Source organism: Silurus aristotelis (genome assembly GCF_946808225.1).
Source record: "Silurus aristotelis genome assembly, chromosome: 20".
NCBI classification, from domain to species: Eukaryota; Metazoa; Chordata; class Actinopteri; order Siluriformes; family Siluridae; genus Silurus; species Silurus aristotelis.
Window position 1 is genome coordinate 16,644,686 of NC_139593.1, and position 26,438 is coordinate 16,671,123.

At 36.7% G+C, this 26,438-nt stretch overlaps 2 protein-coding genes across 10 annotated transcripts in view; one reads left to right on the plus strand and one right to left on the minus strand.

The window, feature by feature from the left end:
• The window catches only part of LOC310715754 (chloride intracellular channel protein 5), a 161,418-nt gene that overhangs the window by 60,772 nt on the left and 74,208 nt on the right, over positions 1–26,438 (minus strand). For all 5 annotated transcript variants that reach the window (XM_083522433.1, XM_083522431.1, XM_083522430.1 and 2 more), the window contains one exon: positions 26,054–26,277. In XM_083522433.1, coding sequence (XP_083378559.1) covers positions 26,116–26,277 — 162 coding nt within the window. In that variant the 3' untranslated portion in view covers positions 26,054–26,115. The remainder of the gene's footprint in view (positions 1–26,053; positions 26,278–26,438) is intronic.
• On the plus strand, positions 1,631–25,682 carry urp2 (urotensin II-related peptide). 5 transcript variants are annotated; one of them, XM_083522470.1, is made up of 8 exons: positions 1,631–1,897; positions 20,128–20,210; positions 21,699–22,059; positions 22,463–23,023; positions 23,314–23,817; positions 24,207–24,247; positions 24,374–24,530; positions 24,655–25,682. In XM_083522470.1, exons 4-8 carry the CDS (start codon positions 22,903–22,905, stop codon positions 24,684–24,686), a joined length of 855 nt encoding a protein of 284 aa, XP_083378596.1. In that variant the 5' UTR covers positions 1,631–1,897; positions 20,128–20,210; positions 21,699–22,059; positions 22,463–22,902; the 3' UTR covers positions 24,687–25,682. The 5 variants fall into 5 exon arrangements, with proteins under 5 accessions (XP_083378596.1, XP_083378595.1, XP_083378597.1 ...); XM_083522469.1 differs by having other exon boundaries at positions 21,699–21,814; positions 21,911–23,023; XM_083522471.1 differs by having other exon boundaries at positions 21,699–21,814; positions 22,001–23,023.

Consider the following 26,438-nt stretch of genomic DNA (forward strand, 5'->3'; position numbering starts at 1 on the left):
TTGGAAGGTAAGAATACATTTTAAGTCCTACAGTAGAATCATAATTGGTTTTTATCCAGAATGGTTACCAATGGCGCAGAGTAAAATCACAAATTTAAAGCCTACATGTTTTACTAAATGTTTTCTAGACATACTGTGTAGATATTACTTGAGACAAATTAGATCTACAGAATTACAGTCACACACAACATGGCATTTGAGCCAAATTCAATAGTCAGCAGCTCAACCAGACGGCCTCAAGGTTCATAGCATTCCTGTGCATTTAACAGATCGAGATAATGACTGTAATTAGCTAGCAGTTAACAAGCTGGGTCTGAGAAATGTGATACACTTCTGTGAGGATACGGAGAAAGAAGAATTCGAGTGAATGTGTCAGAGGATGGAAATGACAAATGGGGAAGCCAAATGAGATGATAACATAATGAATGTACAGACAGGAGAAAAGCTAATATATATATATATATATAAAATGCAGTAAGCTTTTTTAGAATTTTACTTTATTTTATTTTTATAATGATAGATAGATCGATAGATAGATAGATAGATAGATAGATAGATAGATAGATAGATAGATAGATAGATAGATAGATAGATAGATAGATAGATAGATAGATAGATAGATAGATAGATAGATACTATTTTTGAGTTGCAATGTTCACTCTCTCTTGTGTTCTGCAAAGTCACACTCTCTCTGTTAAACGGGAGCAATTACTCGTGCAACACATTAATAATTAATCCCAGTGAGCTGTTAATTATTCATGGAAATTGCTGATTTAAGTTTCCTTCTTTTAACACAGAAACACAAGAGGAGGGGGCAAAACAACAGGAGCTAAGGTCAAACCATCATGTGGTAAATGTGGCAGACATTTTCCTGCAATAATTTTGACCTGGTTTGTTAAATAGCAAAGAATGTGCCACAAGGGAATAGTGGACATTATAGACAGATGTGGTTACAATTTAGGCTTTAAGTGTAACGAACATGTATCTGCGTTTGTTATTTTATGTGTTTTTTATAATTTTTCATTATGGATAAGCAAATTCTTCCATTACTTTACATAAAACAATTTCTAGCACGATGGACCTTCAAATAAATCTACAGAATTCTGAAGAATATCTGACCTAATGCTCTCAGTAACAAGGATTCATCCTGTTATAAAAGAAAATTTGACAGGAAATCTCTGTTACTGGGGGTAAAGGATTAGTAAACAATAACAAGTATAAACTACGTACAACACAGCTGATGAGGAAGCAACAACAAGCACTGAAACAAATTAAACAAATAAGAAGAAAACTTCCAGCAACGTATGCTATAACACATTTTAACTTTGGTTTTGATTTTAACATGTTGTAAAATTGTTAATTGAAATTTCGTTTTAAATTTTATGTTTAATTTATTTTTTAATAAATCTTGAAATGTAAAACAAAATGTTTTTCCATTATCTGCACAAGACACAGAAGTGATCATAATTATAAAGCGTATTAAGAACCTCTCTTGCTCTTCCTTACTCTTGCTATTTACTGGCTTGTATCTGATTATGAACCTTTTTTTTTTTTTTTTTCCTTTTTACTGTTCATGCTACACCTACTGCTTCCCTATCATGCTTACATTTGGTCTCACACCACTGGCTTGTGGACAGGGTCAGTCTAGCACTGGAGGGACTATGGGGTGAGTGTTTTGTTTACCTGTCATGGCCTGCCTGCCTCCGTTCTTCATCATCACTCCCATGGGACCAACTGTTCTTGGCTTATGCATCATTCCCGTGATAACAGTCTCAAGCTGCCTGCTTGTAATACCAGCACCAGTCTCAGGGGGCTTTCAATTAGCTGGCCAAATAGTGTTGTATGCCAAGAATGCTGTGGATTGGAACGAAATAAACATATTTCCTTCTGTAATACGGTAAGTAGACTGCAAGAACTTAGACTGCCAAAGAATAATAAATAGAACATGTATATATATAGAGAGGAGGCTGATAAGGCTGATAAATAAGATCTTTCTTTTAAGTATTTTGTTTAAAAAGACTGGTTTATAAGATGAATTCCTTAATAATATATCTGCCTTTAGTCTAAAAGTGTAGTCTCTTGTTTAAATAAAATATGTATACCTCATAAAAAATAGATCCTTACTGTAGCTGTATTAAAAGCAATGTTTTATTCAATGTAATAAACATTGTTTAAAACAACTTTCGATTTTATTACTAAAATAGCTAAAAAAAAAAATAATAGTCTCTGTTACTGTCTGGTCTACTGTGACATTAAAGATGAGTTTTAAATGTAAAAATATATTTTTTAATATCAGTTATTGGTTATTGTTTTCTTTCTATTTAAATTCCCTTTTATTTATCTTCAGTTTGAGATTAGTTCTAGTGTTTTATAGTCTCTAGATTTTTTTGGGTTACAGTTTATTTGTTCATAATACACTTTTTTTTTTTTTTGCAATGTTGTCCTGTTAGCAGTTCTATAGTATACTAGCACTAGTTTGATGTACGAGAGGAAAAAAATATTTATTTTAAATATATACCTTTATGCCCTGGCAATAAAAGACAGATGAATCAAAATCTTACATAAAGCTAAAATAATCTAAAATAAAGACTGCAAAATAAATGAAAGATTCCAAAATGTAACAGGATCAAATAAGGAGAATATAGTGGTGATTTTTGTAACTGTGTATTCCTGGTGAGACCTGGTAATTTACATGGTTTTAGAACTGATGTTTATATTTCTTTGCTTTTGAGAGATAACAGCTGGCCTGCTAGGATTTCCTGTAAATTGGTAAAATGTTAAACCACTGATAATGGTTGAGGAAGCACAGTAACTAGGGGCTGCATTTATATGTAACATCATGCTCCATTGTGTCTGACTTCTCCTAATTAATACTGTAATACAAACACACTTGCATAAATCATCAGTGCAATTAGTTTCATTCAATCATTTTATTACTTCTTCCTTTAAATATAACATAAAACCAGACATAAAAGTAAAATTATGAAAAATCTGTTATGTTTGCTTTATTATAAGCAAATCAGAAAACTTTTCATTAGTAATACCTTTGCTACATTTGCTAGATAAATGCAACCATGAGGGTCTGCATAAAGCTCAGGTTACCAGGCGCAAATAGCAGAGATCTCCATTTAAATGAATATTGTGCAGCAAGTTTCATGTGGGCACGCAATTTAGAGAATAGTTTGTGCTTTTTGCACTGTGTCACATAAAATAAAAAGTGTGTGCACACAATGAATCTCTGCAATGAAACTGCATTTTATACTTTTAGGCTTTACTCATCTGTATGCACTGTGCGGAAAAGCAGGGTCAGTGACGTATTTCCATCCGAGTGCTGATCTGTTACTTAAGGAAATAAAATTGAAATGTAGCCAGTGTTGCAGCTGTTACACTTTAAAACAGAAAGTCGAGGCAAATGTTAGGGAATGTTCCTTGATATCACTGAGCCATTGTAGTGTTTCATATAGATTATATCCACGTGCTACTACACAGCTTTGCATCATTGATGGGTTTATCAGTGACAGTCATATACAGACTGCCCCAAATTATTATTTTTTTCTTGCAGATCAATTACATACTATGCAAAGTTGTGTTGTATTACAACCTCTATTATTCATTTAGATTTATATCACCTTTTTGGATCTGTGTAGATTTAACTGAATCTTTTTGACTGAATCTTTTTGAACAAGTCTTTGACAGGAAAGAATCAATGCACATATTTCCACAGATGGACAAACAAATCATTGAAACTAATGATCTGGTTGAGCCAAGTTTACACCAAAGTGCCATATTAGCTACATATTTACATACAGTACTCTTTAAATCTAATCAATGCTTTTTTTTTTTTTTTTCGGAACAAAAACATTTCTTTTTTATTTCTCCGTGCCTGGTGTTTCCATTTTGTGTACCCATTTGTTTCTGAAAATGGGTTTAACGGTATTCTGTGATTGTAAGGTCACTGAAGGAGAACACTCTTTTCTCTAAATGTGTACCATAAATCACTGTGATGACTGTCATCTTAATAGAGCTCAAAGTTTATTCATAAAGAGAAATAGAGAAACAGAAGCAGGACAGATAATATAACTGTCTAGCCAAGAATGAGAATATAAGAAATGCTGAATGAAGCCTTGAGATGCCTCTTCTATAACACTTTAAAAATTGTCCTGCAAATTAACAGTAAAATACTGGCAGCTGCAGTACTGTTAAATGTATAGTTCTTTAACGTTATCTACTTTACAGCTTTATTTTTATTTATTTTATTACAGCAAATTTAGAGATAATCATAAAATCAAGAAAAACAACATACAACATTATTTAAAAGTGGTCAGATAGTTACTTTCTTGAATAGATGTGAAGTATTCCAAAGATGAGAAGCAGTCCAACTAAATGCCCTAAACCCCATAGTGACAAAATAAACAGAAGGTACAACAAGATAAACAGATGAAGAAGATCCTAGAGTATGCTTTAGTAAGCCAGTCAGAGAGATATGAGGGTGCAAGATTATAAAGAGCTTTAAAAGTAAGAAGCAGAATCTTGTACTCTATTTGATATTTAACAGGAAGCCAGTGTCAATTATAGAGAACAGGAGAGATATGCTTGAATGAGGAGGTTCTAATAATTATACAGGCAGCTAAGTTCTGGACCAATTGAAGTTTATGAAGGAGTTTGTAAATTAACCCAAACAGAGAGTTACAATAATCAATGTGCAAGGTAACTAGAGCATGTACAAGAATAGCTGTGGAATTAGATGTGAGGAACGGACGAAGATGGCTGATGTTCCTTAGATGACCAAAGAAAAACCTACCGAATTATGCAAAATCTTTAAAAGCATCAATTCAAGTAAAATCTCTTGCAGATAACATCAGAATACATTCATGAGCGATTAAAACTAGCGAAGAGAGTCTTACTACATCAGCAACTACAAAGTTTCTGTCTTTAAATAAAGCAACTTGCAACATAATAACAATATATTGTAATAACAATATTACCCTGTCTGTCCTTGACTTAAACTCTACTCTCCTGCACAATGGTAACCCACAAAACACACCAGGAATTTGACTGTTAGCTTTTAAATATTTTTTATTTTATTTTATTTTACCGTAAACTACTGGCAGCAGGTTTCCTGGAAACCTTTTTTTTTTTTTTTTTACTTTTTTTTTCCTGTAAATTAAATGTACAGTATATTATGGATAATATACATTTCACATAATAAAATATATTTTTATTTCACAAATTTAAACCCTTTAATCCCACAGCAAAATCCTCAGTTTTAAAAGGTCACTTATATGTGTCCACACTACTGTGTTGAAGTAACACTGAAGCAGTAAAGTTAATAAGATAATGAAGTAACTAATTAAATGATAATTGAGCATTAGTGCTGAACACCTGTGAATGAGCAGAATCACTGAAGGAAAGAGAAACAAGCGCAAAGAAAATCCCAGAGGGAATTAAACGCTGCATCAACAATTCTTTGGGAACGCTTCCGAGATCTCCACGCTCTGAATCACGTGTGTAATCAGTCCAATGGAAAGTGTGGCTTCACCGGCAGGGTGATGTCACGGCCAGGAATCTATAAGAGCACATGGAGTGAAACCAGCGCTAGCTTCTGATAAGTGAAGGAAGGGATGCAGGCAGTGTGGCATGGATATGCATGATCCCCTCGGAGACCCATGGTTACATATGTAACATATGTTTCCCTTTAAGAAACTTGAGCTACGCCAACAACGCTTTGGGAATAAGAGTCTAATAACGACAGACTGACCAAACCCTGCCTAATGTGGATGGGCAGAGATAGGTCGACGGACAAAGGGGCCAGGTGTAAGCCTAAGGTCAAGGCTATAAAACTTGACAACGGTTAGCAGGGTGAACCACTCCGCAGCATTGAAAATGTCTTGGAGAAAAACTCCAGAGGACAAAGCCTAAGAGGCTGCCACACTGTTGAAAGATTTATGATCAAACTCTTGATGTCACCCAAATGAGGATTGGTTCCCCTTTTGAGTCTGGTTCCTCTCAAGGTTTCTTCCTCACAACATCTAAGGGAGTTTTTCCTTGCCACAGTCTTGCCACTTGGCTTGCTCATCAGGGATAAATGCACACCATTCATCTTGACTGTTGATTTCTGTAAAGCTGCTTTGAGACAATGTCTGTTGTGAAAAGCGCTATAGAAATAAACTTGACTTGACTTGACTTGACACTCTGAGTTGAGTGAGCCCTGACACCAAAAGGAGCGGGAAGACCAGAGGACTCATACAAGGATAAAATAGCATCCACAATCCATCTGCTGAGCATCTGCTTGTTTGCAGCGAGATCTCTCTTTGAAGGGCCATAGCAGACGAACAGCTGCTCCAACTTCCTCCACAGTTCCATTCTGTGGATGTATATGTCCAGTGCTCGTACTAGACAGAGTTGGTTAAGCTTCTCCTGTTCTGGGGCCTCAAAAGGAGGAGGGAAGAATGCCTGGAGCATAACAGGTTGTAGGATGAACGAGGGTATCTTGGAACCGTACTTGATGTAGGCTAGTTGAAGGCACTGGCCATGCCTAGAGTTAATTCTAAGAAAGAAGGGGCCATAGGGAGAGCCTGAAGATCCCCTACTCTCTTGAGAGAGGAGATGGCTAGGAGGAACATAGTCTTGACTGTGAGGAACCTCAAAAGCACCTTGGTCAATAGCTCAAAGGGAGGCTCTGACAGGGCCTAAAAGACAATGGCCAAGTCCCACACAGGCACTCTAGATCGTACCGGAGGTACGTGTCACCAACGGGTCTTTACCCAGCGACTGCCCCGCAAGGGGGTCATGATTTGGGACATGACCTGATTCAGGGTCAGCATCCTGAACCTGAGTTGCAAAAGTGAATGGTTCAGCTGACGTAGATGCAATATAGGACACACAACCCTCCGTCCTTTTGGGAACTATGAAGTACCAGCTGGATAACCCGGATTCTCTGTCTGATGGAGGGACCACCTTGATGGCCTCCTTCCTCAAGAGAGTATCATCTTCTTGTTCCATGATCAGAGCCTGCTCAGGCCAACTTAGCAGCACAGCTGCCATTGTGTGCAGACAGCCTGCTGCCTGACCTGCTGAGGCATAAGCCTTTCCACCAGCACCAAGGTAGTACGAATGGGCTTGGTGGGCAGTGCTGGGGTCTATAGGGCAGCACCAGAGGAGAGATAGCCAGCCAGTGTCTCTTCATCTCGGGTCATTGTCCAATAAACGCACTCTTTCAATCTGGCTATATGAGAATCTGGAGAGACCTTTGGACTGAAGAGGCAGGCCAATTAAGGCCTAGCTCAGGACCTGGACACCTCGGTGTGCAGGTCCGGGAAAAAAAGCAGACGCCGGCGTGGGGGTAAAAGTGCTCGTCGAGCTTACTGGCCTCAAAGATTGCTCTGCAAGAGCGGAGCTTTCGCATTGACATGTGAGTGCAATCTGCACAGTTGGCTCCCTCCCCCCAAACAAGCCAAACATAACGGACGAAAAGAGTGCTTTCTCTTACCAGTTGCTTTAATTTCTTCTTTGGACATACACACACATAGTGCTTCCTGAACAAGCAGAAGCTAGCACTGGTTTCACTCCATGTGCTCTTATAGCTTACTGGTCATGAAATCACCCCGCCGGTGATGCCGCATTCCATTGGACTGATTACACGCGTGATTCAGAGCGTGGACAATAAGGAAGCGTTCCCAAAGCATTGTTGATGCAGCTCGAGTTCCTGAAGAGGAAACACAACTTACAGCCAAAGCCAAAGATGAAATCAACTGAAAAGAAAACACATTAAATCTCTCATGATCTCAGCAGAAGATGATTAAACAACCTCCAAAAAACAGCATTACCAACTTCAATTATTACTAACCAGTCAAACCTTTCAATTTCGGTGCGTTCATTCGAAGTCACCATGATGAAGATCAGTGTTTGCTGAAGTTGGGCTCATAAACCTTGAAATTTAAAAGTGTGTTTGTTTGTTTTTTGTCATGTTTAGTAAGTACAGCTTTATGCCAAAAAAAAAAAAACCTAGGGTCAGATGTTGCTGACATCAAAATAAAAGCAAATAAAGGAAAAGTAAGAACATTTAGCTAAAATATTTTTTTCATGCTGCAATGCATGCTGGGAGTTTTGTACAATTCTGGCACCCAGCATCCATTACATCATGAAAATGTATTAATAGTCATTATTGTTGAGTATATGTGCTGATTCTTGATATCTGTGTGTAAATAGTGCTGTAGGTTTTGTGCAGAAAATGTTTTTAAAAGTCCTTCCAAATAATTTAACTATTTATTTGTATGATACAGCTGCAAATAAGTATTTGAACACCTGAGAAAGTCAATGTTAATATTTGGTACAGTAGCCTTTGTTTGCAATTACAGAGGTCAAACGTTTCCTGTAGTTTTTCACCAGGTTTGCACACACTGCAGGAGGGATTTTGGCCCACTCCTCCACACAGATCTTCTCTAGATCAGTCAGGTTTCTGGCCTGTCGCTGAGAAACACGGAGTTTGAGCTCCCTCCAAAGATTCTCTATTGGGTTTAGGTCTGGAGACTGGCTAGGCCACGGCAGAACCTTGATATGCTTCTTACAGAGCCACTCCTTGGTTATCCTGGTGTGCTTCGGGTCATTGTCATGTTGGAAGACCCAGCCTCGACCCATCTTCAATGCTCTAACTGAGGGAAGGAGGTTGTTCCCCAAAATCTCGCAATACATGGCCCTGGTCTCCTTAATACAGTGCAGTCGCCCTGGCCCATGTGCAGAAAAACACCCCCAAAGCATGATGCTACCACCCCCATGCTTCACAGTAGGGATGGTGTTCTTGGGATGGTACTCATCATTCTTCTTCCTCCAAACACGTTTAGTGGAATTATGACCCAAAAGTTATATTTCTCCCATGACTCCTCTGGATCATCCAAATGGTCATTGGCAAACTTAAGACGTGCCTGGACATGTGGTGGTTTAAGCAGGGGAACCTTCCGTGCCATGCATGATTTTAAACCATGACGTCTTAGTGTATTACCAACAGTAACCTTGGAAACGGTGGTCCCAGCTCTTTTCAGGTCATTGACCAGCTCCTCCCGTGTAGTTCTGGGCTGATTTCTCACCTTCCTTAGGATCATTGAGACCCCACGAGGTGAGATCTTACATGGAGCCCCAGTCCGAGGGAGATTGGCAGTCATGTTCAGCTTCTTCCATTTTCTAATAATTGCTCCAACAGTGGACCTTTTTTTCACCAAGCTGCTTGGCAATTTCCCCGTAGCCCTTTCCAGCCTTTTGGACGTGTACAATTTTTTCTCTAGTGTCTTTGGACAGCTCTTTGGTCTTGGCCATGTTAGTAGTTGGATTCTTACTGATTGTATGGGGTGGACAGGTGTCTTTATGCAGCTAACGACCTCAAACAGGTGCATCTAATTTTGGATAATAAATGTAGTGGAGGTGGACATTTTTAAAGGCAGACTAACAGGTCTTTGAGGGTCAGAATTCTTGCTGATAGATAGGTGTTCAAATACTTATTTGCAGCTGTATCATACAAATAAATTGTTTAAAAATCATATATTGTGATTTCTGGATTTTTTTTTTTTAGATTATGTCTTTCACAGTGGACATGCACCTACGATGACAATTTCAGACCCCTCCATGATTTCTAAGCGGGAGAACTCGCAAAATAGCAGGGTGTTCAAATACTTATTTTCCTCACTGTATGTATTACAAACACAGCGACAACAGACAAAGAAAAAAATCGAATGTTAAATAGTGAAGGGTCATGAGCCAAACTAAAGCAAGCACTGATCTCCAAAATGGTGAGGTCAAATAAAAATGTTTCAATCAAATATAAACCTTTTATTTAGTAGATATTTGACAGAAATAAAGTCAAACTGTAATAAGTTAAGCTGGTTTTGCAGTTTTTGCAGTTGTTTAATCATCCTCTATTAAAATTTGTTTGATTTCGTCTAAGACTGTGATTGTATGTCAGTTGTAGTTTTGTTTCTCGTTCTTTCCCTTAGTGATTCTCCTTGTTAAAAGCAGGTGTTCGTCAGTGTCTGAATTCACTCATTTGCTTTTATTCACTTTGTCAAGTGGACTATACTAGTAAACTAATGTAGGGAATTGTGAATGAGGGTGTAGGGTGTGATTTCAGACACAGTCTCTGAGTGTCAACTGTATAATGTGTACCGGTTATACCTTCTCGAAAAAAAACTAAATTATTCAGAATGCATTGTTTAATAGGTGAATTTACTGTTGTAGTTAAAAAACAGCATGCTACTGTCAGAATGAGGCAGTTTTTTTACAGCAATTTTTTTCTCTACAGTGTAGAGCTTTAGAGTACTTTATTTAGGCTTTTAGAAGCATATAATTTAGCCAGAAGTGCTTTTTTTTTTTTTAAACAACTGTAATAATACATGTAAAACTACATGAACAAAATAATACATGAACAAAATCTAGAATATGATGATTCTGAGAGAGACAACATTGTGAGAACATAAAAAAGGTAGGGGGGACTAACTGTCAAAGTGCAAGAAACATGACAGACTATATTAAAACAAAAATACTTTATAATAGCTTATAAGTATATTATATTTACCTTATTAGTTAACAGTATATGTCATTTGTGTAATTTTAAACAATAATAATTAAATTAACATTTTAACACAATAAAACACATTTTGAATATTGTTAGAATGTGACAAATTGTAGTTTGAGGTTATTGGTTCAAATGGCATTCGATAGAAAATTAGTGATGAGCTAAATTCCCCTTTGCTGCTTTCATTCTATTGATTTCATTTTTTGAGCACTTGTTAATTAGAATATGCTGTCATTGTGTTAAGGAGACCTTCAAGAGCTTTAAAACCTTTGTGATTAAGTCTGTGACTCAATTACATATTCCTGCACCAGAAAGACACACCAATCAAGCACATGTGCATGCAGCTTTGACAACCCAGATAACATACTGTATAGAGCACATAATAATAGGAGCAGGAGTCATGAAGGAAAAAAATTACATATATATATATATATATATATATATATATATATATATATATATATATATATATATATATATATATATAAATACAGTAAAACCCCGTTGCACGAGCAAGCTATAGTACGAGCAAACGGAGATACGAGCAAACCCACGCTGTCGGTTCCCCATTTTTGGCAGAAGGAAGCATCAGTCGCTTAGTTGATGAAGTATCACTCGGTCGCTCTCGTTGTTTAGTGCAGCAAAAACTTTTTTTAGTTTTATATTTTTATTTCACTAAAAATCTTGAAAAATGTCTCCCAAGAAAATCAGTAACGCTGCTGTGAAAACGAAAGTAAATAGAATTACCATGGAAACCGAGCGTGGTGCACGTCTCAACCGCAATCAACCACTACCACATGAGTAAGTGTTAAATTATGTTTACATTATGGTAATTTGCGGTGTATTTGTTTGTTAAAATAGGCTACAAATACTTTTTAAGTGCAGAAATAAGCGATCGAATGAGATCTCGGAACGGATTAAATCGCTTTTACATTCATTCTTATGGGGGAAATCAGTTCGAAGGTACGAGCAAATGGACCTACGAGCAATTTTTAAGAACGAATTATGCTCGTACAATGTGGGTTTTACTGTATATATATATATATATATATATATATATATATATATATATATATATATATATATATATTTTTTTTTTTTATTTAATGAATGAATTGTATTCAGTATGTGTCTCTTCTACATGTAACTTTACAAAAGTTTTTATTTTGTATTTTACAGTAAACCCATGTGATAAAAAATTTCAATAATTACTAAATAAATGTATGAACCGAGCCATTAGGGCTGCACAAGCCAGTGCACTCTTAGTGCCGTTCCCAAGGGCGGGTAAATATGTTTAAACTGTTCTATCGTGGTGTGGATGGAAGGACCAATGGTGTAGGGGTGATTCTGAAGGAAGAGTACAGTAAAAATGTAGTAGAGGTGAAGTTTCTGATAAGGTAATGAATGTGAAATTGGAAGTGAAGGGGTGATGATAAATGTCAAGTCGGCTGTGAGATGGAGGGGAAAGAAAAATTTTGGAGTAAATAAGATGAAGTGGTAGAAAGTGTACCTAGGATTAAAAGATTGGTGATTGGGGCAGACTTTAAATGGCATGTAGGTAAAGGGAACAAAGGTGATGAGGAGGTAATGGGTAGGTATGGTCTTAAGAAAAGGAATGTGGAAGGACAGATGGTGGAAGATTCTGCTAAAAGGATGGAAATGGCAGTGGTGAATACGTATGTGATGTCACTGGTTTCATGTATGTGTAGAGTGTTTAGCACCACCTGTTGATTGTGTGGAGAAAGCAGACAGCTCACTTAATTCTTCCTGTTTTCCTATTGGTTGGGGTTGGTCACATGGCTAGTCTTAGGTGAGACCAGCCATTTTAGAAGTATGTTTGGCATGGCAAGAGGCTTCAGTTGGGCCTCTGGTGAATCTGCAGCATCTGCCTGAGTTGAGCCTTGAAGTAGCTATGTTTGTAAGTAGACCTGACATATTTAATGTATTGTGAATGGTTAGGGCTGTATATTTTGTCATGATTTATTGTATGATAAGATATATAACTGCCGTCTGCTTTCACATGCAATATTTACCTTATGGTATTGAGTGTTTGTGACCGATATAACTGTAAACTGAAAGAAAGTTTTCTTGTGTTTTTAGTATTACAAAGTAAGTGGAAAAGCACTGTAAAAACAAGTGATGAAGACAAACAAGTAAAATAATTGAACTTTACTTCCATGTCCTTGTCATCTTTAATCTTTGAGTGCCCAGTAAACCTGTTTAGCTGTCTGTCACTTTGTGGAGAGTACGCACACAGTGGACAGAACAACGTAATTTTAATAGGGTCATAGGGTGACGTATAAGAGTGGAGGAAGGTGCACAAAGGTGGAGTACGTTCTATGTGGGAGATGCAACCTGAAGGAGATTGGAGATTGTAAGCTGTTGGCAGGGGACAGTGTATCTAAACAGCATCGGATCTGTATGATGGTTTTGGAGGTGAAGAAGAAGAGGAAGAGTGTGAGGACTGAAAGAAGAATAAGATGGTGGAAACTGAAGGAGGAAGACTGTAGTGTAAGATTCAGGAAAGAGGTCAGACAGGGGCTTGATGGGTTTGAAGTGGTACTGGATGATTGGGCAACTACTGCAGAAGTGATAAGGGAGACAGCTAGAAAGGTACTTGGTGTGACATCTGGAAAGAGAAACAAAGACAAAGAGACGGTGGTGGAATGAGGAAGTGCGGGAGAGCATAAGGAGAAAGAGGTTGGCAAAACAGAAGTGGGATAGACAGTGATGAGAAAAGTAGGCAGGAGTACAAGGAGATGTGGCAGCTGGTAAAGAGGGATGTGGTGAAAGCAAAGGAAAAGGCAGATGAGGAGCTGTATGAAAAGTTGAACACTAAGGAAGGAGAAAATGATTTGTAGCGATTGGCCAGGCAGAGGGACCGAGCTGGGAAGGATGCGCTGCAAGTTAGAGCAATTAAGGATGGAGATGGTAATGTGTTGACTAGTGAGGAGAGTGTGTTGAGAAGAGAGAGGGAGTATTTTGAGCAGCTGATGAATGAGGAAAATGAGAGCGAGAGAGAGAGAGAAGTTTGGATAGTGTGTGGATGGTGAAGCAGTAAGTGGATAGGATTAGTAAGGAAGAAGTTAGAGCAGCGATTAAGAGGTTGAAGAGTGGAAAGTCGGTAGGACCAGATGACATACCGGTAGAAGCATGGAGATGTTTAGGAGAGATAGCAGTGGAGCTTTTAACAAGAATGTTTAACAAGATTTTAGAAGGTGTGAGGATGCCTGAGTAATGTAGAAGAAGTGTGCTGGTACCGATCTTTAAGAATAAGGGAGTATGCAGACCTGCAGTAACTACAGTGGAATTAAGTTGATCAGTCACACCATAAAGTTATGGGAAAGAGTAGTGGAAGCCAGACTGAGAGAAGAGGTGACCATCTGTGAGTAACAGTATGGTTTCATGCCGAGGAAGAGCACCACAGACTCATTATTGTATGAGGACAGTGTGACAGCAATGAAGTGTGCAGTAGGAACGACAGACTTGTTGAAGGTGAAGGTTGGATTGCATCAAGGATCGGCTCTGAACCCTTTCCTGTTTGCAGTGGTGATGGACAGGTTGACGGACGAGGTCAGACAGGAGTCCCCCTGGACTATGATGTTTGTGGATGATATTGTGATTTGTGGTGAGAGTAGGGAGCAGGTTGAGAAGAGCCTGGAGAGGTGGAGGTACATGCTGGAGAGAAGGGGAATAAAAGTCAGTAGGAGTAAGACAGAGTATATGTGTGTGAATGAGAGGGAGGGCAGTGGAGTGGTGCGATTGCAGGGAGAAGAGGTGGAGAAGGTGGAGGAGTTTAGGTACCTGGGGTCAACAGTGCAAAGTAATGGAGAGTGTGTTAGAGAAGTGAAGAAAAGAGTGCAGGCAGGGTGGAGTGGGTGGAGTAGAGTGGCAGGAGTAATTTGTGATAGCAGAGTATCTGTAAGAGTGGAAGGAAAAGTTTATAGGACTGTGGTGAGACTGTAGTGCGGACAGGGGGGCATGGAGACGGATGATCCGCTGTGGCGACCCCTAATGGGAGAAGCCAAAATAAGACTAAAAAAAGACTAAATAAATGAGTGTTTTTAACCTGAAGGGTTAACATCACCTATATACAGCCACATGCATATACATATAAGGATAGAAGCTAAACTAGTCTTCAAAATAAAAATAAAAATAGAGAGTCACACAGATGATAACTATTAACTCATTCTTTGTTGGAGCAGTCTCGGGTACCAACATTTCCTTCGGGATTAATAAAGTTCTATCTTATCTTATAAATGAGATAATAAGATAATGTTAGTAAAACATTTAAAATATGTAAAACAATGTACAGCTTCATGTTCCAAGGCATTTCTTCTCTATAATATTTCAGAATAAAACATTAGACCTGAAATATGGGTGTAGCATTTATTTTTTCTTTGCCCGGCTCTATATTGCTCTATATATCTCTCAGCCTCCTTGCTCATACAGGATGATGCCCAGCAGAGGATTTTGCTTCATCTCCCTGCCCAACTGAAGGTCATCACTCTGCCTCCCAAAGCGCATTGTGGAGGTTATAAACATATTCACTAACTTATAGTGCTAAAGATATTCCTTATTTGGGTTGCATTATACAGAAATATACATATGATAAAGAAAATATCATAAAATAACTATATATCAACATTCTCCAACATTTTCAACTAAAAAGACAGACAAGTTGGTCAACAAGCACTTTTTTTGAATACTGTTCAACAACATGTAGGTAACTATGCTGGAACAAATTAAAAGTTCTTCAATAAATCAGGTAATTACTGTAAATGTAATAGTGAATCATGGTGAATTAACTACCCTTTACTTATTGATCACATTAATATAACATTCGTATACACTAATAAACTGATCTAATACCTTACTGTATGTGTATATGGGGTGTTACACATCTTTTGAGAGGAAAATATGGTCAGTATATAGCCAGTCAAGGTTTAAAAAAGAAATGGACAACAACAATGAGCTACAAAGATACAAGGCTGTCATGTGGAAACAAGTAGTAACTATTTTTTTTTTTTTTTTGTATAATATTAATTAATGCTACATTACTGAATTTCTATAATTAGATCTGGACAACAGTACACTGATAACAGAAGATAAATAGGGTAAAGAAAATACTAGATAACTCTCAATACATGGTAGAGAAGTGAAAGCTGGTTGGTTAAGGCTCTGAGTTGCTGCTCCGAAGGTCAGGGGGTTTCAAGCTCCAGAATTGCCAAACTGCCACTTTTGCAAGGCTCTTAACCCTTTGTGCTCCAGGGGCACTAAATAATGGCTGACCCTGTGCTCTGATCCCAGCTTCCAACATCACTGGAATATGCAAAGAAAGAATTTGACTGTACTGTAAATGTACATGTGACAAGTAAAAAGCCTCTTTAATCCTTTAGTCATAAAAACTCTGACAAAAAAACTTACAACTAGATCATCTGATCTAAATCAATAATTCAGTAGATAAAAATGAACATAGTCACACTTCAGCAAGAGATTGCATTCCAGCGAGCAACAATTAAAATGGATTAAACAAATCTAATAATGTGAGCATCTAATGTGTCACCAAGTTCTCATATTGCACCATTTAATACATCGATTATGTATATAATGAGTTTTATTGTCCACAGGATGGCAGCACAGAACAACAGCCAATAAGTAAAATTAGCAAAAATATGCAAAAAGTTCTAAAAAGAAGTGGCAAGTTTTAACAAAATAATCTTTGTCAACTAATTGATGAAATATTTGGAAGATTGTATTGGCACCGCAATTGTCCATGCTGAGTTCTTTCATGTTGTTCATTCCTCTACTGTGTAACAATTTGAAGCAATGAGAAGACAATTGTTTATTGTCTTCTATAATTAAAAATGCAATTTAACATGCATACTTATTTTACATTTATTTGTAATTTATTATATTAAAATATATTTGTTATAGTTCGATATGTTTATTTTATTAATTAAATCAGAATGTATTTACTGTTTTATATTATTCTAGAATATTTTATATAAATATTGATTATACTTTTACACACAATCTGCAAACTGCCATATCAAAATCTTCCTTGTGTGTGTGTGTGTGTGTGTGTGTGTGCTCATAATTAGACTGTCCATTCTGAATCTGAACACCTGGTAAACCATAACTTTAGTGATAACTGTATATTTGTTGATTCCAAGAAAAAGTTTACCAAATGTGATTTACAAAAAAAATAAAAAAAAGTTAAGTTGCCTCTTGCTTCTTCCTTTTTTTTTTTAATCTCTTATAAAGGATAGACAGATCACTTTATCCATCACAGACTGAAATTTCCACTATTTATTTTTTTATTTTTTTATTTTTGAATGAGTAATGTACACCCCAGCCAGGTCATTTTAGATTGAAACATAATCTGAAGCTAGGATATACTGAGCATTTACAGTGCATTTAAGGTATTTCGCAGATGCCATTATCCAGAGTGACTTACATTTATATCATTCATACAACTGAGCAGCTACAGGGTTAAGGGCCTTGTTCAGGGGCCCAGGAGTGGCAGCTTGTTGTGGCTGGGATTTGAAGGCATCACCTTTGGATCCGAAGTTGTAATGCCATAACCACTAAGTCGCAACCTCCACATCAGAAGATTCTAAGAAACTAAGCAAAAAATTTAAAATACCTGCTATTAACAACAAACAAACAAACAAACAAACAAACAAACAAACAAACAAACAAACAAAGAAGACAAAAGAGACATGAGTGATCCAGTCCTGAGGGGACAAGCAGTGTTGATTCATATTCAAATAAAATTGTTTAATCTGATTTGTAACAGGTTGTGGTTAAGAAGTTTTTAAAGCCCAATGTTTTTTTTTCTCATTCCTTTTTTCAGTAACCTGCTTAGAACTTGACTTAATGTTCACTCTGCCTCATCACTTACCCTTTTTTCCCCATCTCTATGCACATGTTGGAATAGAATGTATAATTCATACCTGCTAATGGGCCCTCTGATATAGAACCAGAGCTCCAGGCATCAGATCTCACCTCTGGTCACCTGAAACCACACCATGTGCAGTAATATATACTTTAATTATGGATCCAGTAAAACTAGAGAAGTGTCGGGTGTCCTGTGACTTTGGGAGCATGTCACTAATCTGTAATTAAAAGCATTTGTCAGCTTGGATGGCCAGGTGTTTTTACGCATCTATAAACTAATAGAACTAATTCTGATTTGGGTTCAGCAGAAAAATAGATGGAAGAGGACAACATAAGATTTGCATGCATGCATATTTCTTCCTCAATAAAATCATCCAGCAAACAATAATAAAAGTAAACGAGAAAATGTATCAGGTGCTTTGGAAAGAAGAAAAGAAGTTAAATAGGACAAAATCTGAGTCTCTCTCTGTTTTTTCACTCTTACGCTCATTTTCTGCCGGTTTTCTTTTTAAAAGCTTATTAAATATTTAGCAAGCTAAGGAATCCAGTCCGAGTGCGATAATGATTGATGGCTCGACGGGAGTGCAGCAGTTAGCACTAAAAAACATGATCAAGTTACAGTCCTTATCGATGTCACACCCATTAGAGTCTGCTAATAGTAACCAATCACTTGTACTGTCCTCCTTGATTTCCTTCAGGACCCATTCACACTTTTATCCCTCTGCTCTGTTTGCTCCTCTCCTTTCAGCCCTCTATTTCTACTCCTCCTTGAGGCTTTCTCCTCAGAGCTAAAAGACACGTGGCTGTCATGATGCTGACCATTAAATTGACAGCTGCTCAGATTAAATTGCTTTAAAAGTGAATGTGAATATTGTGCACTTGAATGTGTCATGAAACTGTTATGATGGGGTGTAATAGGCAGTCACATGTAGTGGGAGGGGGTAGCTCAGTGGTTAAAGCATTGGCCTCTGGATCAGAAGATCACAAGTTCAATTCCCAGTGCCACTAAGCTGCCACCACTGGGCCCTTGAGCAAGGCCCTTAAACCTTCAATAGTTTTTCTGCATAAGGAAATCTCCCAAATGCCTCAAATGTAAGTGTAGTGGATTTGAAAAGGGTGCATTTATTAGTGTCTGAAAAAACTGTCTACATTCATTGGAAGTCATCTTTATGTTACATAAACTAATTATCAAACGTTAACAACACATGAAATAATGTTTCAGTATAAAGCACAGCTCCAATTAAAAAAATGTGTGTAATCTTTGTGAAAAGAATGTTCTCTCTTGGCTTTCACTGACTTTGCACTAATGCCCAAATAACTCCTTATAACAGTCAATTCTAATTAGATTAGTTTATTAAAACTGCTTTCATAATGTATAATCCAGGGTTACAGCAATCATAATAATCATGAATCATAATTAAAGATGCTTCAGGCTTTAATTAGACATGTAAAGTGAAGCTATTGACATTTTAAACTGAAACAGACTTCTTGTGAATACTACAGACAACACATTGTAGGATCTGTGTGCCTGGCATTGCTCTGAATGTGGAATGGCATCGCCCTAGTTTATTTTGGTATTGCCCATGCTCTGACAGCTTGGGTGGCCGGCGTGCTCCTGTGGTTAGAGGTTTCAGACGTTTCCAAACCAATGCTGAACCACACTGGCCTCTGGTGAGCCACAGTGTCCTCGAGGTGTAGAGTGACAACACACAGCCTGTCCTCAGCACCCAGCAGTGGAGGAGAAACACACACACACACACACACACACACACACACACACACACACACACACACTCAAGGAACAGATGGATTTCTTGTAAAATAGGTATCAAGGATATTAGTGACCAAAACTGATTTAGAATTGTTCAGAACAATAAAACATACATTTATAAAACATTATACAATATCATTATACATTCTCTCTCTCTCTCTCTCGCTCTCTCTCTCTCTCTCTCTCTCTCTCTCTCTCTCTCTCTCTCTCTCTCTCTCGCTCTCTCTCTCTCTCTCTCTCTCTCTCTCTCTCTCTCTCTCTCTCTCTCTCTATATCGTACCTGCAGACACATGCACACCCTCAGTCACACACTCCTTGGGTCATGCCCTTACTGTGTTGCATGGCTTTAGTTTCATCCTCACAAGTGGTAATTGATTCTGCTGTAGGTTGTGCTGGTGGTAAGTGGGGGTGGGCTCTCAAGTTTCACTGAAAACAAATCGCTCTTTTCTGAGCTCTGACCTTCTCCTCCTCTGCTCTGTCCATCACTTTTCCATCTTTTCTTGATTTTTTGTTTCTCCACATGCTGGCAGTTCATAAAAAACATCATCCATTTATTTGACAGATATGTGTCATAAAATAAAGGACATACTTTAAATTGTATTTATAAATTTGTACAAGTTTTTAAAAAAAAATAACTTCACCATCCATCACACTGTGAAATGTATTAATCACCTTCATTAAAGAGTAACAGTATCAGAACCGCTATAACAGAAAGGCTATTTAATTTCATATAAAACTATAGATCTCTATACAACTCTATACTGTTTTCATTTGGTGGGCACAATGTAATACATCACTTCAATGACTGTATCATCAAGGTTTCCCTTCCATCCATCTTTGTAGCAATATCACCAGTTCCTGTTCTCACATGATCACGAAATCTTGTTTGCAGGTTTCCTGGCAGGAATGTAAGATACACACTACACCACTGCCCGGTGGCCGTCCTGCTTCTGTACTTCTCCCTCAAAAGAAAAAGTGAGTTTCAGGTGCAATTTGCGGTATTATAGCACCATCTATCACCATGCTTATGCACTGCAGGTTTAATTAACGGAAACCACTTGCCATTAGTGAAATTGGAATAACGGATGCTATAAAACATTTAGCAAATACGATCGAGAACTATACCTTTAACTAGATAGCAAAGATTGAATATAAACATCTGAATATACAATTTTTGCCAAGAACAAAGGAGCAGCACAGACAGGAGTGCTCTGGAGTCTAGAGATTCCCTGTGGACCTTTTGCATCTGATCCAGAATCCAGCTGAACAGCTTGTTTTCGGTCCACACTGGCTCCCTCTAGATGCTGGTCTATAAAACTGAGAAGGAACCCTGAGTTAAACCCCTGCTTTTCACAATGTTTCCTTGAATCCTCAAGAATAGCTTCACTCAACCCACAAATTTTAAGATCCATACAAGAAAAAGGACATACAAGAAAACCATAAAACATTAAAGAACCTTAGAGCAATGCGTTTTTCTCTGCTTCGGTAACAAAAATAAATAAATAATACATACACACATACATACACACATAGTACTATACTACTACTATTAATAATAATAATAATAATAATAATAATAATAAAAATAAAATTAGAGGGGGGGGGGGTGTACCAACTCATTGTACCAACTCATTGTACTAGCTCTTGTCCAAAAGGATTTTAGGTTGCAGCTTTCTTGTTACTAATCTATTAACCTAGTCTTATCTATGGAGAAATCTAAAATCTATGGAGAACCTTTCTAAGCCTCTCTGGATAATGGTGTCTGGAAAAAAAATGTTAATATGTATTTTTATTGTATAGCACTTTTAAGAGTAGATATTGTCTCAAATCAGCTTTTTTTTTTTTTTGCTCATGTTGGTGAAAGTGACTGCATGCTTGTTTAAAAACTTTTACTCTCTGAAAATGCTTTAAATGACAAAGATGTGATATTTCCCTCAAAAGTACACAATATAAAAGCTACAAACATAATAGAATTATACTATACTAAATTCAAACACTATATGTACAAATTGCAATATTTTTATATTTTTATAGCTTGTAACTGAAAAGCACAGAGCATAAATCCAAAACACATGGAAACTAAAAAGAGTCTCATCTTTAGAATTCTCAACCCCCTAACTCAGGAACTGGATTGATTGTTTTGCTTCTGTGGAAAAACAAACCATTACAACTTATGAAAGCATTTGTACGTTGAATCCAGTACATGCTTGCTTTTATTTTGTTTTATGTTTATGTACAACATGTAATGTTACAATATATGTTAGCAAGTGTTAATTTAGCTTTTTTAGGGACATTTTTATCCATCCTTTATTTTTTTCTGTGTCTGTCTGTCACCCCACAATTTTACAAAGAATCTCAGTTACCTTTTAAAGTATTTATGTAAATTGATGGCAAATTAATGGCCTTTTGACTTTACGAGTACCTCAAATAAAATGAATGTCTTCAAAAATATTTTTTTTACAGAAAGAAGAAAAAGAATATGCACACAGGCAGAACTTCAGGAGACTTTATTCCCACTGAGCTAAATATAGGACCAAGGAATTGAAATAAAGAACAAGAATGAGTTATACAATACCCACGTAAGTACTGGGACAAAAACATGCAAACAGATACACACACGTGAAAGAATGAGTCAGTATTTAAATATACATGGATCAGCTACTGAATGCTTGCAGGTTAAGTGGTGCCTTCCCAGCAACTGGCTTTCTAAACGTCCATTCATCCAGTGCTGTGATTCTGTCTCCTCTGTCGTCTGCTTAGCCCAGATTCCGCATCCCTCGCTCCTGACATCAGAGAACCAGACAAATAGAGACTGGAATTTCTGGTACCATTAACTTCACCATAAAAAAACCTGCAATCAGTTTCTCACCTAAATTGAACACATTTCAGAATATGAAAAGCCTACATTATTGATTGTACTTACACAGTTAGGTCATCACATCTATAAACTGTCCCTTACAAATATTGTAATAATAGACACATTTGTAAAAAAAAAAAAAATCCACTTATCATTTTGATGTATATTTAATTACATGCTCTTTATGCTACTTTGTGCTAATGCATTCACATACAGTATGGATGTGTTCTGGATTCTGAAAGTATTTGCATAGACGTATGAAATATAATCTTTAGTTTTGACATTTCCCATTGTCTATGTGGAAGCGGACAGTGACCAGGAGACCTGCTGTATAAGCAGTGATAGGGCATTTCCTAATGTGTTTGCACAGGGGCCAAAGGAGAAAGCGGCTCTGACGCAGAAGGGCCCATTGCTTGCTGCCTTCTTTACAATGGAAGGCCCCAACACCAAACACAGTCCTAAATGTCACAAAGACGCCACTCCATGATAAGAAGGAGGATTTGTCCAGACTGGTCATTGCCAAGGCAGGTCTCTAGCCCACACTTGATTTAAAAGGCTTGACAGCACCTGCATGATGGTAGAGACGTCGAGGCCTGACTTTGCAGCAACAGTACGCAATAGACATCACACACTCGACAAGCCTTCTCATTGTAGGGGCGCATTAGAACAACAAGTGTGTGTATTGCATTGATGATATAAGTCATCTATTTAATAACAAGACAATTAAACTCTGTACTGGGCCGTACCTTTTGCGTGTAAAAGCCTAAAAAACTTGAGTTGCAATTGTACAGCAACCAAGACAAAGCCAAGATGCAGAAAGGATGCATGCTGAAATTGATGGCATTAGTAGCACTTTTGATTTTAGCTCCAGCTTTGGATGCTGCACCGATAACTTCAGAAACAACAGAACATCAACATGCATCATTACAAGGTAACATCTAAGATATAGTTTAATAGTTTTTCTTGTGATAACCTTTGCCTTTGTAATGATTTCTATGTTGAATGTGCAGTATTGCAATATTTTATGATGCAACTTGTTTATCTCTGTCTCCTGGTATGAAGAAAAGCACTTATGGTTACTTGAACCAATACATTTGTTAATGAAATATAAAAAGGAATTTTTAAATGGAGTACATGTTCATGAACAGTGAAAATAGCAATGTAAGTCATACGCTGAGACCAGAAGTACTGATATGTTTAATATCCTATTTTAACTCAAAGGTGACAAGAAACTGACAAATCCTTGGACGAGTGGCCCATACATCCATGATATGACTACATATTTTGACAAACAGGAAATGGCAGTTCCTGTTGGACCTTCAGGTAGCTTAGACAAAGCCACAAGCAGTCCACATTATCTGGACAAAATACTGGCAGCATCTAATAGTGAAGGTGGGACACTGAGGATCTCTTCACTTCCAGTTGATTCTGATCGGTTTGAAAACACATTTTCAGCAAACAGTCAATTGGATAGTCATCTTAACCTGGGCTCTGTAATGGATGATCCTGAAATAGAGAAGTATACTACAATGAAAGAGAGCAGTGTTCACAAACCACTGACTGTTAATTCAAATAAAGCAAGCCAGACTTTGTTAGGGACCAAAGGTGGTACGATAAATTCAGCTAGCAGCACACCAGATGGACGAGAGAAAATTCTACATATGCTCATTGCCCTTGAGGAGCTTCAAAAGACACTGAACAGCCGTCTTACCATCATAACAAGAGGTAAGTGAAAAAAGATTGATTTATAATAGTTGTTCATTCTTGCTGCAAATTGTGGTGAATAGTATTTTACCAATAATCATTATCATACTTGAAAAATATTTTGAAAATTGTGTTATTTGATTATTTTCCATAACAATTATTGTAAAGCAAACTACTAAACAGTCTTACTATAAAAGTTAATATAAATAAATCTTGCTTTGTATTTACATACATCAGTACACTTAAGATACACGTTCAGGTTACCATCCCTATGATATTAATTTCTCACTGTTATAAGTGCATGTCTTTCTTATTTATGAAATTTTCTCTAAACAATCGGCTTCAGGATGAGTTACTGAAAAAAAGGATTTTAATGGGATAACTGGATTCTGTTTTGGATGTGTTTCAAGGTAATAGCAACAGTCGAAGTTCAGGAAAAAAGAGTAAATTGGTAGGTTTTCCTCTGTTGTCTTTACAAGTCAACATGTTTTTTTTTATTTTTATTTTTTTTATTAAAGAATATAATAAAGTATTATTTTTCAAGTATTGCTAATCAAATATTTTGCCATGACTGTAGATCCCAGAGCGCAGCCTGAAATCAACTACAGTGTCATCTGTGTTCAGCAAAGGAGCTTTAACAAGGGCTATCACTGATCAAATGGACCCCAAACTCCTGAATGGAAAGGCATTTAAAAAGTCTTTGCCATCAACTCCAAAGAAAACTAACAAGAGAGGTAAGTTGCAATTAAACAGGAAAAACTCAATGTACCCCACATATACCATTCCTTTTCTGTGAAAGCAATACTATACAAAAATATATCAAATTCTAACATTTTATTAACAATTGTTTTTTTACAGTCTGCTTCTGGAAATACTGCTCTCAGAATTAAGCATTTCTGACACTTTATACATCACTTTTTAACATGACCCCTGCTCATCGGTAAGCAAATCTAAGGCCACTTCTAAATGACACTTCAACAACATACTTAACATGACTTACCCCAGTGACCTCAGTATGACGTGTGTAACCTCACTGCACGAAAGCCTGTTAACACCGCTCCTACATGACAATGCTGTATGACATAAATAAAATTTTTACAAGCAAGCAAAAGAAAAGGTTCTCATAATAAACAGAAGTTTTTATTTTTGTACTTCTCGCTTTTGGTGATCTTTCTGAAATGTTAAAGGAATTCGAAAAGACAAAAGTTTGAAAGGATCATGTACAAATATAGCTCACTCTTCAGTAGAGCTGTTTTTCTTACTTGGTGCTTTCACATTATCTCACTGTTTGCTCAAGTTCCAGGCAAAATTCTCTAGGTGAGGGTTTCTCTGGTGACAAGTATATTTAGTAACCAATAAAACCCAGCTGTTGATATTATGGCTTTAAAAGTTATTTCGATTGTTCTGAGGCTTCTACCAGTGTAACCTTGACAACCAATGAACAAGTCTGTCCAAGTCAGTGGGAAACAAGTGGAAGACTGATGAGCGATTGGACCCACCACGTCTGCCAACTTTTTTCTTCTCTTTGTTCTTCAGAAACTAAAGTAAATGTAAGAAGAAATAAGTCACAAACTACACCTACATTCTCATGTTAGCGGACAAAGTAAAAAAAAAAAAAAAAACGTTAGAAAACTGTCTTCAATTCTTTTAAACAAGTTTTAAATTTCAAAGCATAATCATACATTCTGAGGGATCTTTACTTTTCATTTCAACAGATGTTAGCTACAGCATTTACAGTACAGTGCATATGAATAATAATAATAACAATAAGATAAAGAAGAAAAAGTAGATGATGTTGACGATGATGCTAATCAACTATTCTCATTGTTTAATAGATCAATAAATGCATACGTGTTATTTAATTACTTCTGCTAGAACAAATTAGCATAAAATTAATAGATTACAATTACAATTTAAGTCAAACACACACATATGTATATATATATATATATATATATATAATGTATGTGTATATATATGTGTATATATATATATATATATATATATATATATATATATATATATATATATATGTGTATATATATATGTATGTATGTATGTATGTATGTATGTATGTATGTATATATATATATATATATATATATATATATATATATATATATATATATATACACATATATATACACATACACATATATATACACATACACATATATATACACATACACATATATATACACATACATATATATATATATATATATATATATATATACACACACACACACACATACACAGAGATGGGCATTAGTTTATGTACACCTTGCACACATACAACATTCTCTCTTTTCATCAAACTTATATTATCTTTCTAACCACATCCAAATAGGCAAACTCAATCTCTCGCTCTGCAGGACAGGTGCTGATAAACTCTTCTCTCTGGTAGGAAAAGTTCAGGTATCGCCAAATCCCTGTCATCTCGGCTGGAATCTCAAGACCTCTGTACTTCTTTGCAACAATCTAAACCAAAATATAATAATGCAGTCACTGTGCTGCATCAAACATGTAAATCATAACTAAAACACCTTAAATAGGAAAACATGATCAGTCAACAGATAAAAGGAATTACAGAAAAGTAAAATGTTGATTCAGATTCATAGATATTATAAGCACAGCAAATA